This window comes from Gymnoscopelus braueri, assembly GCF_963280865.1.
Source record: "Gymnoscopelus braueri genome assembly, chromosome: 2".
Taxonomy (NCBI): Eukaryota; Metazoa; Chordata; class Actinopteri; order Myctophiformes; family Myctophidae; genus Gymnoscopelus; species Gymnoscopelus braueri.
Window position 1 is genome coordinate 43595683 of NC_137604.1, and position 16518 is coordinate 43612200.

The 16518-nt window shown below is 43.7% G+C and overlaps 1 protein-coding gene across 5 annotated transcripts in view; it reads right to left on the reverse strand.

Annotated features, from left to right (window-relative positions):
- LOC308097235 (nucleosome-remodeling factor subunit BPTF-like) overlaps window positions 1-16518 on the reverse strand; it is a 51963-nt gene that overhangs the window by 6638 nt on the left and 28807 nt on the right. For 4 of the 5 annotated variants that reach the window (XM_080444904.1, XM_080444901.1, XM_080444900.1 and 1 more), the window contains 13 exons: window positions 15475-15627; window positions 10864-10994; window positions 10507-10621; window positions 9795-9988; window positions 8991-9213; window positions 7819-8102; window positions 7046-7165; window positions 6212-6373; window positions 5441-5523; window positions 2922-3147; window positions 1585-1940; window positions 810-983; window positions 381-573 (listed from right to left, as the gene is read on the reverse strand). In XM_080444904.1, the coding sequence (XP_080301030.1) occupies window positions 381-573; window positions 810-983; window positions 1585-1940; window positions 2922-3147; window positions 5441-5523; window positions 6212-6373; window positions 7046-7165; window positions 7819-8102; window positions 8991-9213; window positions 9795-9988; window positions 10507-10621; window positions 10864-10994; window positions 15475-15627 (2414 nt within the window). The remainder of the gene's footprint in view (window positions 1-380; window positions 574-809; window positions 984-1584; window positions 1941-2921; window positions 3148-5440; window positions 5524-6211; window positions 6374-7045; window positions 7166-7818; window positions 8103-8990; window positions 9214-9794; window positions 9989-10506; window positions 10622-10863; window positions 10995-15474; window positions 15628-16518) is intronic. The other variant, XM_080444903.1, reaches the window with a different exon arrangement.

Here is a 16518-nt window from a genome sequence, read left to right on the forward strand (position 1 = left end):
AAATAAAATAAAATAAACGTGAGCATGAGTGTGTGTCTTTCAGTGTGTTCTAGCACAGCCCAATTCTGTGTCTGTGTGTGTGTCTGTGTGTGTGTGTGTGTACTTTTAGATCTCCCAACCTGTCTATAAATAAATAAAGGACATGGTGTCCTCTATAGTTTTCTGTGCATTTCTTTTTTTATTGAAAGAAAAACAAACGCAACAGGACCCAAACCCAGATTCGAACAAGAGACGTGGTGGACATATATGGTTGTTAATTGCACCATTACTCTATGGGAGTGCCCAAGGATGTTTATGTATGTATGTGTGTGTGTGTGTGTGTGTGTGTGTGTGTGTGTGTGTGTGTGTGTGTGTGTGTGTGAGACTCCTACAATACGTACCTGTAAGGAACGCAGGATTCTCTTAAGGCCTTCAAAGTCCTTTTCTGTGAGTGGTGTAAGGACTGTCATGGCCTCCTCCGTGGACTGACACTGTGGACACACGTACTGGTCAATGTGGTTGGCCTCGCTTTGCAGGATGCCCACGCAGCGGCCGTGGTACCAGTTCTGACAGCGGTCACACCCGATGTAGAACCTGGACACAAAGAGAGAGAGAGGACAGCGTGAGGCCAGAAATGTACAGGCAAAAATGCCCACATGAACTCTCAAAATGCCCCAGGATGGAGGGGTGGAGCAAAACAACAAAATTGGCCACAATTATCTACCAAAAACAAATCAATAATAGTTTTACAATGATAAACAATTACCCTCCAGCTAAAAAAAAAATGCTGCTAGTTCCCGCACATACACAGGTTGTCCCTAGCTTCTTACTGTGACTCATCGTATGGCGTCTGACAGATGCAGAACAGCTCCTCTTTTTTGCACTCTTGGCCTCGTTTACACTCTACACAGATGTAGTCGTCCATTTTCTTGGCTTCCTTTTCTGTGATGCCCACACATTCACCGTGGTACCAGTTGGTACACAGGTCGCAGCCGATGTAGAACCTGTGGAGGGAAAAAGGCATGGATCAGTTGATTAGCAGTGTTTAATAAAATATACCACAGTGAAATAGATAGTGATCAGATTAGCGTATGGTATAGTGCAGTGGTTCTCAAAGTGGGGTCCGGGGACCCCCAGGGGTCCTTGAGGAGGTTCCATTGGGGTCCCCAGCAAAATTAGTTAATAGAGCATCAAAATCAACCACTTTAGACCGATATACATCAGCCGATGTACAAGCTCACAATGTGTCGCAAACGTGGAATATTTTTTTTACAATTTAACAACACAAATCTTGTATGCACAAACTGTTTTCTGATGGGGTCCGTGGCCAAATGCATATTAATTTCAGGGTCCTTAACATGAAAACGTTTGAGAACCACTGGTATTAGTGATCAGATTAAGGTGTGGTAGTGATCAGATTAAGGTGTGGTAGTGATCAGATTAAGGTGTGGTAGTGATCAGATTAAGGTGTGGTAGTGATCAGATTAAGGTGTGGTAGTGATCAGATTAAGGTGTGGTAGTGATCAGATTAAGGTGTGGTAGTGATCAGATTAAGGTGCGGTATAGTTATCAGATAAAGGTGCGGTATAGAGATCTGACTCATACTTGGTCTCGTCGTAGGCCGTCTTGCAGACACAGTAGAGCTTTGTGTCTTTCCTGTTGTCCTTGCTGCTGGTGGTGGAAATCATCTTCTTCTTCTTGGACTTGGCCGAGGGTGGCGTCTCCTGCTGCTCCTCGTCCCGCTTCCTCTTGTGTCCCGTGGAGGCGGCGGTCGTGGGGGAGGTGAGGTGGTGCTGGTGGTGGGGGGCAGCGGCGGCGTGCTTGCGTGCCTGGCTGTGTGGCTGCTGGCCACGGGCTGCGGCCGCTGCCGCTACTGCTGCCGCCTGGGCAGCCTGGTAGGCTGCGGCTTGAGCCCTCTCCTTCTCCTTCCGCAGGCGTAGTAGATCTTTCTTCAGCTCGTCCTGAGGGAATGAAGAATGGCTTGGTTACAGGCCTGTATGAAAGGTGACACAGTGAATGACATTTGGTATTGTTCTGTATCTGTATTTCTATCCAATCGCAATATGTGGTAGGTTATTAAAATGAGTCCAAGTCTGTCTGTGAGTGAGTGAGTGAGTGAGTGAGTGATCAAAGATCAGTCAAGGTCTGATTGTTGTTAAAAATAACTCGAAAATGGATGTCAGGATTTTCATGAAACTTGGGGGAAATTATTAGTAGGCTGCCCCAGAAGCATCATTACGTTTTGGAATAACTCAAATAACTCAAAAAGGTCAAGGTCACATTTGACAGACGCATAACAAGAAATGTTGGTGCAAGCAGGGTTTACAAACCCAGGTGCATTTGTTTCATATTGAATTATCTGAATGAACTGAATAGGGTCTTGCTTTGTACTTTCTATTTCAGGGTGATCACTCTGCACTGACCATAGAGTTATAGTGGATTAAAACTACAGGGAGTGTAACAGTTAACCCCACCCATTCTCCATTCACTTAAAACGTGTCCAAAATGGCCACGGATCAACCGAGAAAAGACCCTCTGTGGACACTGAATTTTCACATTGGCTCCTAGATTCAAAACTGAGACCATCATTCAACTATTGTGATGACACACGGTACAAGTCCAATGATGAACAAAAGATGTGTCCTAAACTTCATGTGATGGATAGCAGAAATTAGTGTGGGTATTTTTGCTTGATACTAAAGACATTGTGCATGATACTTTTGTCACAAAACTAATTAAATGAGTGGGTTTGGTATTTTCTGCAAGGAATGGAACTAACCTAGTGTTCTGCTAAAGCTAAGCTACAGGTTAGAAACAAATATCTTATGTTCTAGGTGGTGAGGGAGGCCCCTATAGAGAGTCCTGCATAAATCTATGACGTGCAGTTGCTCCTTCTCTCCAACCTCCCCCCACTATTTCTCCCATCCCCCCCCGCCTCGCACCTGCGCCTCCAGCTGCAGCTCCTTGTCGAGCAGGGTGCGTTTCTTCAGGATCTCCGTCTTGAGGCTCTCCTTGTGGCGGTAGAGGAGCGAGGAGAGCTTGGAGGCATTGGCCAACCTTCTCTTCTGCTCCACCACCTCCTCCTTCTTCCTCTTCTTGGCAGCATTCTTGTCGTCCCGGTCTATCCGGTCGAGGATGAACTTCATCACCTGGTTGCACACTATCATCCTGGGATGGAAGGACGAAGAAAGCGAGAGCAACTTTAGAGACAGAATGAGGGGCAAACACCCCAAAATTTTACTTATTTTCTATCAATTACACACCCCATGAAGCTTTGAATTCATGGAGATATTTTTAGTTTTTGTCGCATTCCTAAGCCAATAATTTGGTAATGTTTTGGGTGAACTACTCCTTTAATAAATGGCAGGATGTGTGACATGGTGTGAATTCAAATATTGTGAGCCAACTGAGAGTCCAGTTATTGGGTCACATGTATAGACAGATGTTAGGGGGCGGATTGTGTTGCTCAGTGTTTAGACAGTGTGTCTGTCTGAGGCTCCTCGGTAGCTGGTGGCTGAGATTGCGAGGAGATAAATGAGCAATTGGGAAGCCACACACTCTTCTCTTATAAACATGAGAAAGCAGGAAACACTTCCATGCCTTACTGCAAACTATACAAAGAAACAAAGAGAAACACGCGATAGCCAGGAGATTAAAGAAAGACAGACATGTAAATGTAAAACAAGACCGAAGAATGTCTTGGTGCTCCTCGATTTGAGCAGGAATGATCTGCAAAGAATGCAATATTATGGAACATAGTCGACAACATATTTGCTAATTTGACTTTGCTTCCTATAATACCCGGCATTAGTACAATGTAGCAAATTTCCAGGTAAAGTGCCGCTCTGGTTGTGAATAACTCTTCACCGAGCTTCACCCTCCACAGTATGTTTGCTAACATACCCTAACGTTCTCAGCCAACATAGAGAAGGATTGTTTACGTTGGCAGCCATTGGCTTCACCAACAAAATAGCTTGTTGAGCGCACCTACGTGTGAGTAGTTAAATGGACGTCACAATGACTATCAATCACACACTCTTATCAGGGTCAGGGATGGGTCGGGCCCTGGAGCATTTTTTTAATATCAGTACCTGTCATTGTACTGTACTATCCGATTAAAAAGACAGTGGAAAAGACAGTCTAACCTAGAAAAATGTTCTAAATGACACACACACACACACTCTCTCTCAGTGATGTCAGGAGTTCCCTGGTTTGACCTGCTTCGTTTCGGTTTTCCAAAATGGAAGACATTGTTAAAGGCAGACAAGCAGACAGGGTACCAAACGGGCACGCATGCAGAGACGAGAATGACAAATGAGGCAGGAGACAGATGAAGAGCTGGTGTTGCGAGCTCACAGCTGCCTGGCTCTGCTGTTTCAGCTTGGTGTGAATGGTCACGCTGTGGACACAAACACATGGTTGTCAGGGTCGGTGACGGGTCACTCCTCTCTGTGTGGTAAACGCTGGTGGGACCTGCCCTACCACATCTAGGAGAGGATGGTCCATGGCGAGAACTTTGCTCTTGTTTTTGTACAATCCTTGAGAGGTTTTCTGCACGAGTAACTTGCGACAATGTATTTACTCTGCAGTATTATTATAAATGTTGTTTTTTCAGAGGATACGTAGGGAATAGCATTTCCTTATTTTTTTGGTAATGAAAGGTTTGGGTCTTCAGGAGCGGGATTTTGATACCACGTTAATAATACCAGGCTAAAATATGGCAACGGTGTCGAATACTAAAATCATAAAATCATATATCAAAACCCAAGTGCTGAAACAAAACTACTTCATTTCAAAAAGTGATGAATCAATTGGATCTCTATCTAAACAACTGGTGTCTAGTGAGCCATCATTCAGAAAGTTCATTACTCAGAATAAGTGAGCGCATGCATTGTATTGCTGCAAGAGGTCATTGTTGGGAATTACTGTATTCTTGGGTGATGTTTTCCATTAGAAAAAATATGTTTTTTGTTTTGTAAGTGGGAAAAACATTGGCAACAGACGGTGAAGACGTGCACTGTAGTGCACGGTAAAATCCTGAGTGTTATTTAAACGTTGAGAGTTAACTCTCTGAGGGATGGGCGTTTTCAATTATTTTTGCAGATCACGTTCCTCAAAGCTCATCATCCTTTCCACTGGGAACAGTGTGAGTGTGGGGAGTGCATGTTATTCGGTGCGGTCGCAGCGAGTGTGGTGATGCTCAGGTCCGAACCTTCCCATGACCCACACCACTTCAATGTAAACCTCCTGCCTTGCACCCCCCCGCAGGGAGGGAGACTTTGCTATGTAGGTCGCACATGTGAACACGTGCGCAGACTCGGCTACACGTATATGCACATACACACACACATGCCAAACAAGAGGTTGACAGCCAACAAGGGTGTGGCGATTATGACCTCTCTGTGTGTAAACACTCGTGTGCACGCACGCGCGCGCACACACACACACACACACACTCTACCTCTGATTCTCTTCTCTCTCTGCAGGTGTCATGGTCTTCTTTTGTTTTAAATGCTCGATCACAGCATTTTGCTTCATCACCACCTACGATAATACACACAGACACAGCCAAGGAAAATATTAAATATAAAGAAATTAGACAGACAGATAATTGTTTTAATCAATCATCTTCAAGAGGACTTAATGATAATGACAGTTTTGGTGACTTGAGTGGCTCAGACTGTACTGTAGATAGCTTACATAAGAGGATTAGTAATGAAATGTGAATCAGACAGACAGGCCACACACACACACGCGCATGCACGCAAGAATGTGCACATGCAGAGCTGTCATAACTATAACTAATGGACAGACGTGACATGCAAATAAGCACTGGTATGTAGTGTACACATTCTGGGACATTCACATCCAAAACACACCTAAAATTTCAGGCATATGTCAAACAGACAGTGTAACATGTACAATAGTAATATGGCACAGACACAGAGCAACAACTAGAAAGATTAATTTTCTCTCACCACGTACACACACACACACACACACACACACACACACACACACACACACACACACACACACACACACACAGAGTAGTGGTAGTTCAAACAGACAGAAGGTTGTGAAAATAAAGGCAGCGTAAGGACGGGGTTGGAGGATGAGGAATGTTTATGTACTGATGGCAGGGAGAGAGACCGACCCTCATACTAGGATGTATGACCTGGCTGGGCGGCTGCCTGAACACACACACACACACACACACACACACACACACCTGTTTCTGGATGATGTCGCTCTGGTTGGCTGCATTGAGGCTCTGTTCCCTCTTGGCCTCTGCCGCCTGTCTCTTCTTCTGTTGCTGTTGCTCTCTGAGCTGTTGGATCCTCTGGAGTTGTTCCTGGACAGATGCTGTCTGGATGGTCACCACGTTCCCCATCTACAGGTCACACAACAACACGAACATGAACAACTACACACAATAACACAGCTGTAGTAGTACACCATATACATTTAGCTAGCACAATGTCCAATCAGTACATGACAAGGGTGAGAAAAGGCCACTGGATCACCTGGAATCATCCTTTGGGCCCAAGAGTTCAAAACCTTTTATCCCTATCCGGGTGGATCAGATTTGGAGCGTTAAAAGATATTATTTGATTAATCAATCTTATATGTCTCATTGACATAATGTTTGCTGAGATAATTCTATGACCATCAGATATAAAAGTGATCCCAATGCCGTTCTTTGGTTTTGAACCACCCGAACCCACCAATCCAAATCTGATAAAAAAGTTTAGAACTCTTTGGCCCTGGGGATCGTGAGAGTGCACAGCACATTCCATGGCGATCCAGCCAGTATAGCCAATATACTACATTGGGATCAAAACTGGTGGACGGTGTGACAGTCCCCGCTGCTAGGGGCTACACATCATCAAGACAAAAAAATAATAATTCATTAGGTAATAAAACAAAAAACAACAACCCATACACAGCGACATTCTGTGTTAATTTAACAGAGACATTTTTTACAATCTCAGAGTTAAATTGACATACAGGATTCTATTACAGCGCAAAAGAGAAGTTAAAGCCAGCTGCCCCTACACAGTACCTGTCCTCCCTGAGCTGCGGTGGCCACAGGTTGCTGGATGTGGAAGGGCAGCTGGAGTTTGATCTGCTGGGGGAGAGAGCCTCCTCCAGCCCCCTGCTGGGCCTGTAGCTGGGCCAGCACCTACACAAAATAACAAGGTATGCAACCTTAACCCCATGAAGACCTGAGCCCCATTCTACAAATGCCTTACAAAATCAGTAGTAAAATGACAGATGCATTCCCGGTTGTAATGGGGTTAAAGGACTTTAGGGAAAGTTTCACATTCATTTTGGGGTTTTTGAAAGGCCCTGTATAAATTCAAGTTATTATTATTATTATTTATTCACACAATTGTTATTTTAGCTAGCTTATTTTCTATAATATGCACATCTTACTCATTGAAATCCTTCACAATGCTTATGATGTAACTCGTTTATCTTCGCTCGTTATCATCCCAGAACTACAGTTTCACAGCAAATAAAATAATTAACCACTTGAACTGAAGAGATTTGGTGTAGATGGGGAAAAAAGCAGTCCAAGTACAGAGCCAACTCAGGTCCAGTTAACCAAGTCTAGAGGATTTAACTGGTTAAAGGGATAGTTCCCCCCGAATTATTTTTTTTTCTATCGATTAGTCACCCCATGGAGACTTGAATTCATGGATATTTTTTTGCTTTTGTCGCATTCCTAAGTCAATAATTTGATGACCAGCAGACCGGTAAAAGTCATTTTGGGGGTGAACTATCCCTTCAAGCATTTCTGAAAATAAACCCACTCTCCTGTCCCGCCTGTACCTGTTGTTGGAGCCCTGGGACACTGATGAGCTGTGGGCTCTGCTGGATCTGCAGCTGGGCCCTGCCTCCCTGCGTCTTCACCTGCAGCGGCGTAGGAGACTGGATGGGCATGTGGGGCTGAGTCTGAGGGGGCAACTGGCCCTGGGGGGTGGCAGAGGGAGGGGTGCTGGTGGCCGCCAGGGGGGTGGCCCCCGCCTGGACTGGGGCGGCAGCCTGCTGGGCAGGCTGGGCTGGGGTCTTGGTGGGGGTGGCGGAGTGGAGTGGCTGTCCGGCAGCCGTAGTAACTGATGGAGTTGGAGAGAGAGAGAGAAGAACAATAATGGAGGACCCCCTATAACCTTGGCAATAACACCACATGAACACAAACTGTGAAACACCTGATATTAAAAGGCATTATCCAGTGTACACATTGAATCCGATATCATTAGAGTTGCATACATATGTATTGTTGTGTTATCAATGTTATCACATTACACTATTAACTCATTCAGTGCCAGACTTATTTCAAGCTTGTTGATCCCTGTGCCAGGATTTTGCTATTAACTTACCTTTTCAAGTGGTCACAGAGTGTTTGTCTTCAGTGTGACTGATCCCCTGATGGTTGCTAATCACTGAGGTGATTCAGGTGTGGTTTCACAAATGTCAACGAGGTCATTGTGACCTCGTTGACATTTGTTGTTTGACGTCTGAAAGTGGCATGTCTCACTCAAAAATACAGTGTTTTTCACAGGAAAGTGTGATTTTTTTCTCAGTTTATTTTTTAACATTGAAGTGAATGGAGCAGCAACTTTTTGAATAGCGTTTTCTCCTAGTTCCTTTGAGATTTTTTTTTTATAAATATTGATTTTATTTTTATTTTTTATAGGAGACGTCAAAAGACATCATTGGCACTGATGGCACACTGAAAACAGACGTCAATGGCACTCAGTGAGTTAATAAAAGTGGCTAAATGTGTGTGAAACCACCTCCTGAGGTGGTTTGAGCAATCGGATTGCAATTTATCCCCAATGTCTGGGTGCAGTCACAATTAACACCAGATGTAAATGATTTCATGACGTGGACTGTAAGATTGTATTTATCGTTTGTATTTTGCGTTTCGTTTAGGCTGCATTGACTTGTGTGTGTGTGTGTGTGTGTGTGTGTGTATGTGGCTATTCTGATTGCGGCCATACCTGTGGTTATGGTGGGTGCGGCAGTGGGAGCAACAGGAGTGAACAGGAAGCGCTGGACCTGGCCGTTGGGCAACTGGGCCTGCATAAGCTGCTGTCCGGGGCCGGGGATCACGGTCACCCCCTGGGGGATGATCTGCAGCTGGCCAGTGGTCTGACCCTGACCCTGGATCATCACCGTCAGATGCTGCTGGGTGCCACCGGCTGGTGCAGCTTGCTGCTGCTTCTGTGTCAGGGAGAGACGAGAAGAGACAAGAGGACAGAGGATAGGTCGTCAGCTCAGAATCTCATCCAGTATAAGAGATGACTTGGTTGTTCATTTGTATTGTTGGCATATTACACATCTGTTAGAGGTAGTTTAAATCCCCTGTGTCCTTAATCCGATTCTACAAATGTCTTCTATTTCTGAAGATACTTATGTTTCTATATCAGTGGTGCTCAAACTTTTTCATGTCAAGGATCCCCAAAATTATATGTATTTGGCCGCGGACCCCCATCTCAAAAATATATTGTTCCAGGGAACCCCAGAAGCAAAGATTTGAGTTACACATGTTCGCTTTAGAAATATCTATATTCAAAGATTTGCATACATTTTCAAGATTTTTCAAAAAATTGCAGATCTACAAGCTCATAGCGCGGCACTCGGTGCTGCGCTATGAGCTTGTATATCTGCTATTTTTGAATAGCCCAAAGAAATCTTAAAATGACACAGATGCGTTCCCGGTCTTAAAGGGTTGAGGAACCAAATGATTGAGTTGTGCTGCTTAGTTACAATGACACACAGTGCGAGAGGACTGATGATCCAACCTGTGTGAGCTGTGTGAGGTGTGCCAGGGTCAGCTTGGCCGGACTCTGGCCCTGCTGAGGCCGCTGTGTGCCAGCTTGTCCCACTGTGGAAGGGCTCGCCACCTGCTGACCGGCAACGGTGGTGGCACCAGATATTGGTGTGGATATTGCCTGGCCGCGGATTATCTGGGTCAGCACCTGTTGTCCACCTTGACCTGGGCAGGGCGTGATGGGTAAAGAGATCATTATTATCTGATCTATGTTTATATGTACAAAAATATTTTTTTTGGAATAATGGAAATGGGGTTAAGCCAAGCAAATGGTTAAAGAGTTTGGGAGGATGTAACTACTAGAGGTCTGCATATGGGTAACTACTCTAGTCTACTAGAGGACTGCATATGGGTGCATACTGCATATGGGAGTTTAAAGCTATTATACAATTTCAGTGTGTAGAATGTTGAAATACAAACTTGTTTAAAATCATTAAACCCTATTTCATACTTCCTTACATGGTTTGTTCAAGGTGTTTTCATGGTTAGCTATGTTAATCGGGTTGCACTAAGTGCAATTAAGACCTCATACATTTGCACGTTCCATGAATTTCCTTAATAATGGGGTATGATCGAATTGTGATTTAAATGTCACTGTGTAGGTGAGAGGTTTATGAGCTGAGAGGGGGAGAGAAAGAGAGATAGAGAGCGAGAGTGAGAGAGCGAGAGCGAGAGAGGTTTACCTTGCTGGACCACTAGGGGTGTTCGGAGGATGTTCTTGCTCAAGGCTCCTGCCTGCTGGATGGGCGTTCGGATCACAGTCATTCCAGGCCGGATCTGACCTCCAGCGGTCAGCACCTGGAAAGCACATGATGAGTCAAACCACTGCTAACTTCAGTATGAAACAATCAACAGTTTGACCTACATGTGAATTTGACTTCTAAATACCTTTCTGGAAAAACTAAATAATCTAATTACAAACTAATCTAATTATAATGGATCATCAATGAAAGTGAAATGTTGTTAGTTTGATGTATGATATGAAGTTCGTTTGAAAACCTCTCAGTCCATCCAGGCCAGTAGTTACAGTAGCACAGTACCTGCTGAGGGGAGCCGGGGGTGTTTGGCCTGATGCTGAGCGTGGTGGTGCGGGGCTGGAATGTGGTGAAGGTCTGGGCGCCACCCGCCGAATTGGTTGGGATGATCCCCAACACTTTCTGTTGAATCATACCTGAGACAGAGCGGGGTACACGGTAAAGACAAGTTAGAGACCCATGACAAGCCTAAAGAGCGAAGAGCCATTATGATTTGTCATGACGGTCAAAGCGAGAGGTAGGAGGGACTTTTTGCATCAAGTTGAACCAGAAGTAGGTCACATCAGCTAGAGGGGAATGAGAGCTGAACAAGGATAAATAAATTACCAGCGAGAGAGATCAGGAGAGGATTGAAAGAGTGACACAGATACCAAAGATGAACAAAGATTTGACATTAGATCTCAAATAAAGGGATAACACATTCCGGTTGTTTGAAAAGGCTTGTTTAACTGTGTACTGGTCCATTTCTTTACACATTACAACACTGTTCATTTTTGGTGTAAATCAAAAATGTCATCGCCAACATTCAAAGTTTTGCCAAAGTTATAATCCATCAACATCAAGGCACTTCAAATTGAACTCTCCTTCTTTGCGTAAATGTAAATCTATAGCACCCAGAATCTCCATAATGCAATTTATTTATTTGAGGAAGTGGCAACAAGTTTACATAGGACAAGTGGTGGTTGGGTGGAGGGCTGGTATTGATACCCCTCAATGAATTATTTGTGGGCTCCCTGTCTTTCGAAGCCGCCGGCCTTAGATCGTGACCGCGGTAAATATTAGCCGAACAGGTCAACAAAATCTTCAAAAAGGTGCGCTGAAAGTCGGGCTCCTTTGCCCCCATCGTGTGTGAAGGCCCTTATGAATCATGCATGAGTTCAGACGCTACATCTCGACTTCATTCTGACAAAGGGCACATTTCATATTTGTTTGCTGGGCTCCACGTCGTTTGGGAGCTCACGTGAACCAAGGCCCGAAACGGAAACCCTTCTCTAAGCCCCTGGAGTGTTGCACCCACCTCCCCCCGCCCCTGACAGACTTTTTTCCTTTTTTTCAACCACGACCAAGCAGGTAAACCCGTAACATCAAGGGTGCCCCTCTTCAAACAGGGCACATTAAGCCCCGGTCGTAAGACCTGGGGAGTTTGCAGCTCTGGTCTCACATCAAACACTCACTTCTATGGACTAGCTGTTTCAGAGAGAGTCATGGAGTAGCAAGACCAGCGAGTGTAGTGGCACACTTTCATTCAGCGGCAGGGGAGAGAAAAAAAAAAGTAAAAGGGGGGGAAAAAAGAAAAATGGAATCCCTCCATAGAGGGTTACCTGTCTGGGGAAGCAGACCTCACGGTAAACTTGTTTTCCTGCTTAACTTCCTTAAGGCCTTCCAAAACAAACAGTGACCAAACAGTCATGCTGGATAAATATACACGTCCTTTAACTGGTTTCACTCCGCCTCAACTGCAAGTCTCCCCTTCAAAGACGTTTTTTTTTCTCCCCTTCTTTCTTTGGGGGGGGAACTTTCTCTCTATCCTAAACAGTCTTAATTTTGACAGCGAATTTTGATTTAGTTTTAGTCATAGTCTTGAATGAAATGTAGTCATATTTTAGTCATCTGAAATGTTTTTGTTTTAGTCTAGTCTTAGTTGACTAAATATCATAAGGTTTTAGTCAACTAAAGCTACAGTTGATTTAGTTCAAAGTTTTACAGGTTTAGTTAAAGTGTAATGCATTGTTTTTAACGATTCTCAACCGTGCATTCTTCTATTACGGTAGTACACATTTGTTTCAATTTGAGGACAGTGAAACTTTGCACTCATTCAGCGTGTCAATCATTTTATTTACAAACTAAGATAAGCTACTCTGGGTCATTCACTTCTCTAATCAGTGCAGGTCAGTGGTTTCTTTAGCTTGCATTGTATTTCAAGTTTGAATGAAATTCGGTATGACTTGGCTTAGTTCTACTGGATATTTTATCCACTAGTACCTCCCTAACATTTTCATCTAGTTTTTATTTGTTGATAGTTACTATGATAGTTCATAGTTTGTGTCATCGTAGCTTAGTTTTTATTTAGTTATTGAGTTTATCAGTGAAAAAAGGTAGTCGACGAACATTTTGTCAGAGTTTTATTCTATAGAATTAACCCTGATCCTAAATCATGTACGTTTTCTTCATTTGCTGACCGGATGACTTCTATTAAGCTAAAGCACGTCTAGTTGGATCAATGTGATAAAATATTTGATGTGGCATCAGCACTGACTCACCTACAGTAGAAGATCTGGGACATTTTGAGCCTGTTCTTACGCACAGCTTTGCCAAGCTTCGAACAAGGGTTGGCTAAGTGAACTGCATCAAACAGCTTATTACACATTATTCTCTGTCATTTAATCTGGTGTTTGTGTAGTAACCTTGCCCATTTAATGTACATGGATGGGTGTCCTTGTATTGCTAATGCACATTGTTCGATCGATTTGAAAATAAACAAAACATCAGCTAAGATGCCGAGAACATAATCAGCATTAATTATTGGACGAACATGACCTGTATGAGAACTGTCAGTAATTTAATTTGGATGGTTCGCCTCAGCAAGATGGACCACCTCTAACAGGTGTTATGCGCCATTCGTCATCCCGTTACTTGACAGGACCACAGACAGGCCCAGGCGGGTGCTCAGCATGAACCGTCGCCTCATCCGTCGGGTCAATATTGACTTTTTTTTTAAAGCCGCTAGCTACCTTCGCGAGCCGTAGTTCAAAAGCAATGTCTGGATTTAGAATCTCAGACTACACAAGTTTAGCGTCCACAAAACCATCCAACCAAAATAACAGCTTTTCTATTAGATTACCATGCCGACGGGACATAACCAGGCAGTGATGAGCCACTGCAGACTAAGCCACTGACTCACGGCGTGTGCCACAATGAGGCTGGCGCACAGCAGGGAACAGTAGGTCAGCACACTGGACTGAGGTAGTGGCTTGTGTCTGATGTGGGAGCAGGGGCCGACAGTGCTTATTGTGTTGGTGGTCACTGGAAAAAGACAGGACATAACCCTGCCTGCAATGACTGTAGGGGAGGCCTCAAGGTGCATATATATATATATTCACATGGTGGCTACTTTATAGCTTGGTTCCAGACGAATCTGCCATTGCAAAAAAAAAATGGCCCTTGGCAGATTAGGTCTGGCCCCTATCAATAGAGATTGGATTTATCTCCCTCCGAAGTTGTGAGGGACCAATCAGGGCCCAGTATGCAAATATGGGGTGGGTTTATCACCAGAGGCATTTTTTTTATTTGCCCCTCGGAAATGCAGGTTCCACACAGAGATTCTAATATCACAGTGTAGATATTAGTCTGGCCATGCCAGGCTAGCTACTTTACTCTTGCGTCATACTCTGGTATGACAAGTATCGTCATCCTCCGGTATAACGAGCATGATGTAAGAGCAAAAATGGCAGTAGCAGTGTGAATATAGTGGTTAAAGGGGAATACCACTAATTTTCAACATTGAACTATGTCTTTAATACACCTTAGAGCTGTTGTGTGGAAAAAAGTCTCCCGCCCCTTCTATGTTGCCTAGAACTGGATAATTGATTGATTTGAATTCAATTATCCAGTTCTAAGCAACATAGAGGGGGGGGGGGACTTTTTTCCACACAACAGCTCTAAGGTGTATTAGAGACATAGTCCAATGTTGAAAATTAGTGGTATTCCCCTTTAATGGGTATAAGAAGAGTAGAGTGTCTAAACAATGAACGTTTCACAGAGTCACTAGCTCTTCCTCATTGTTCTACATTTTGTTGGGGTAGCACCTGATTGATCCCGTGGCGGAAATTCAGTTTTCGCTCAGGGGGGAGCAGTTAGGGGTTAGTGTCTTGCTCAGGGACACTTCGACACATAGCAGGGGTGCAAACCAGGGACCTTCTGTTTTTAATGCTCTTTAATCCTTTATTTAATCAGATATTTGGCTGCAATGCGTTGTTAACTTTCGTTAATAACCAACAAGTGTGTATCCTCCAGTACCTCACTAAGAATGAGGAGAATAACTGACTCTTTCACATTGAAATCAAATAAAACTTGCTTCCCCATTTCTTGCGAGTCCGGACAAAACTGTAAAACCAGACCTCTGATTAATTCAACAGTGTGGCAGAAAGACAGGAGCCTGTTTTGCATAGCTCAATATTTAGACATTTTAAGTCCGTCTGAAGCTGCAGGATCCTTGGCATACCAACAGTTGCAATCAAGAAAAATAGGCATGTCCAATTTGTACCTAATTTGTAGACTCAAAAATATTTCATACGTCTCCGGTGTTGCCTACAGCGTCTGGAAGAAGTAGCTCCGAGTTCAGCAAATGAGTTCAGACAGATGTCACCCGTCTACAGAGCTACGTCCGTGGTTGGCACACTAAATTGCTTCAACTGACAACCGATCTCAGACCTATATCGGATGCTCCGACATATTTGAACCATCTCAGGTGTGGTCTCCCTGGGGTAAAAACACCATTATGAACGTCCCGAAATGGTGTTGGATGGAAAGGAAAAGGCTACATTGGAAAAGTAAAAGCTGAACATTTACAGTATGTGCTATGCTCAAGGTGGAGCTTGTTTAAAAAAGGTACCATACCTCCTTGCGTGGTTGGCACATTGACTGTTACAATCTTGCTGTTGGCAGGCAGCGGTAGCTTGGCAGTCAGAACCTTGCCCCCTACGGCGGTGCCGGTAATCTGGAAGGTCTGTCCACCAGACGTGGACACGGTGGTGACGGTTCCTGATGGTCCTATAAGAGGAGAACCCAAATAATCATATAAATAATACTATGATGAAACAATATACTGCTACCCTATATTTATAGTACAGCACATTACTAAATAAACCAAATATAAATGACCAATAATCAGTTTCAATTATACGATAATATGGCTACTACTACAAATAGTAATATCTTCAAATTCTGCAAAGTTATTGTATGTGATTAATGATAAGCTGGTGAGGATGGTTTCCACAGGTCAGCAAAATTGATCCGATGTTCCAATTGAAGACAAACAAACAAGCTTTGGTATGAAAATGTAATTTGCAGCAATGAATAAGTCGTGCAGAGGGAAAAGCAGATTACATATACACAGAAAGTGCAAATAGGAAGTGAAGTCATTTCCAAGATGTGTTTCCATGCAAGGAGAAATTGTGTAAATTAGAACCCTGGTGTGATTTATTGCTGTCAACCAACAAACAAGCCACATATGTAAACACATCTCTCAAACATGTACAGCTCAAACCCCTTTGATCACCAAAATGTGGACAGTTAAGTCCCTTTCCCACTGGACAAAAAACACCCACTAACATCTGGCTTTAGTCTTTAGTGGTAAAGGTTAACTAAAGACATTCATTCCCAGGACAAATGAATTTGCAGTTGGCATGGGTATCAGAATCAGAAGAATCTGAATCAACCTTGTTGTCACATCAAAGGCTTACAGGTGTAAAGAGGTGGGTGACATTATAATTTATTTTGATTTGATTGGCAGTGATGATTTTCATGATTGGAAGTCCCCCCCAAAAAAAATGTTATCGGTTTGGATAGTTATAATTGCGTATTGCCTCTGGACAGCACACGCCCAAGAGAGGATAATAGAGTGAGGTAGAGAGTCAGAGTGTGAGCGAGAGAGCAAGACAT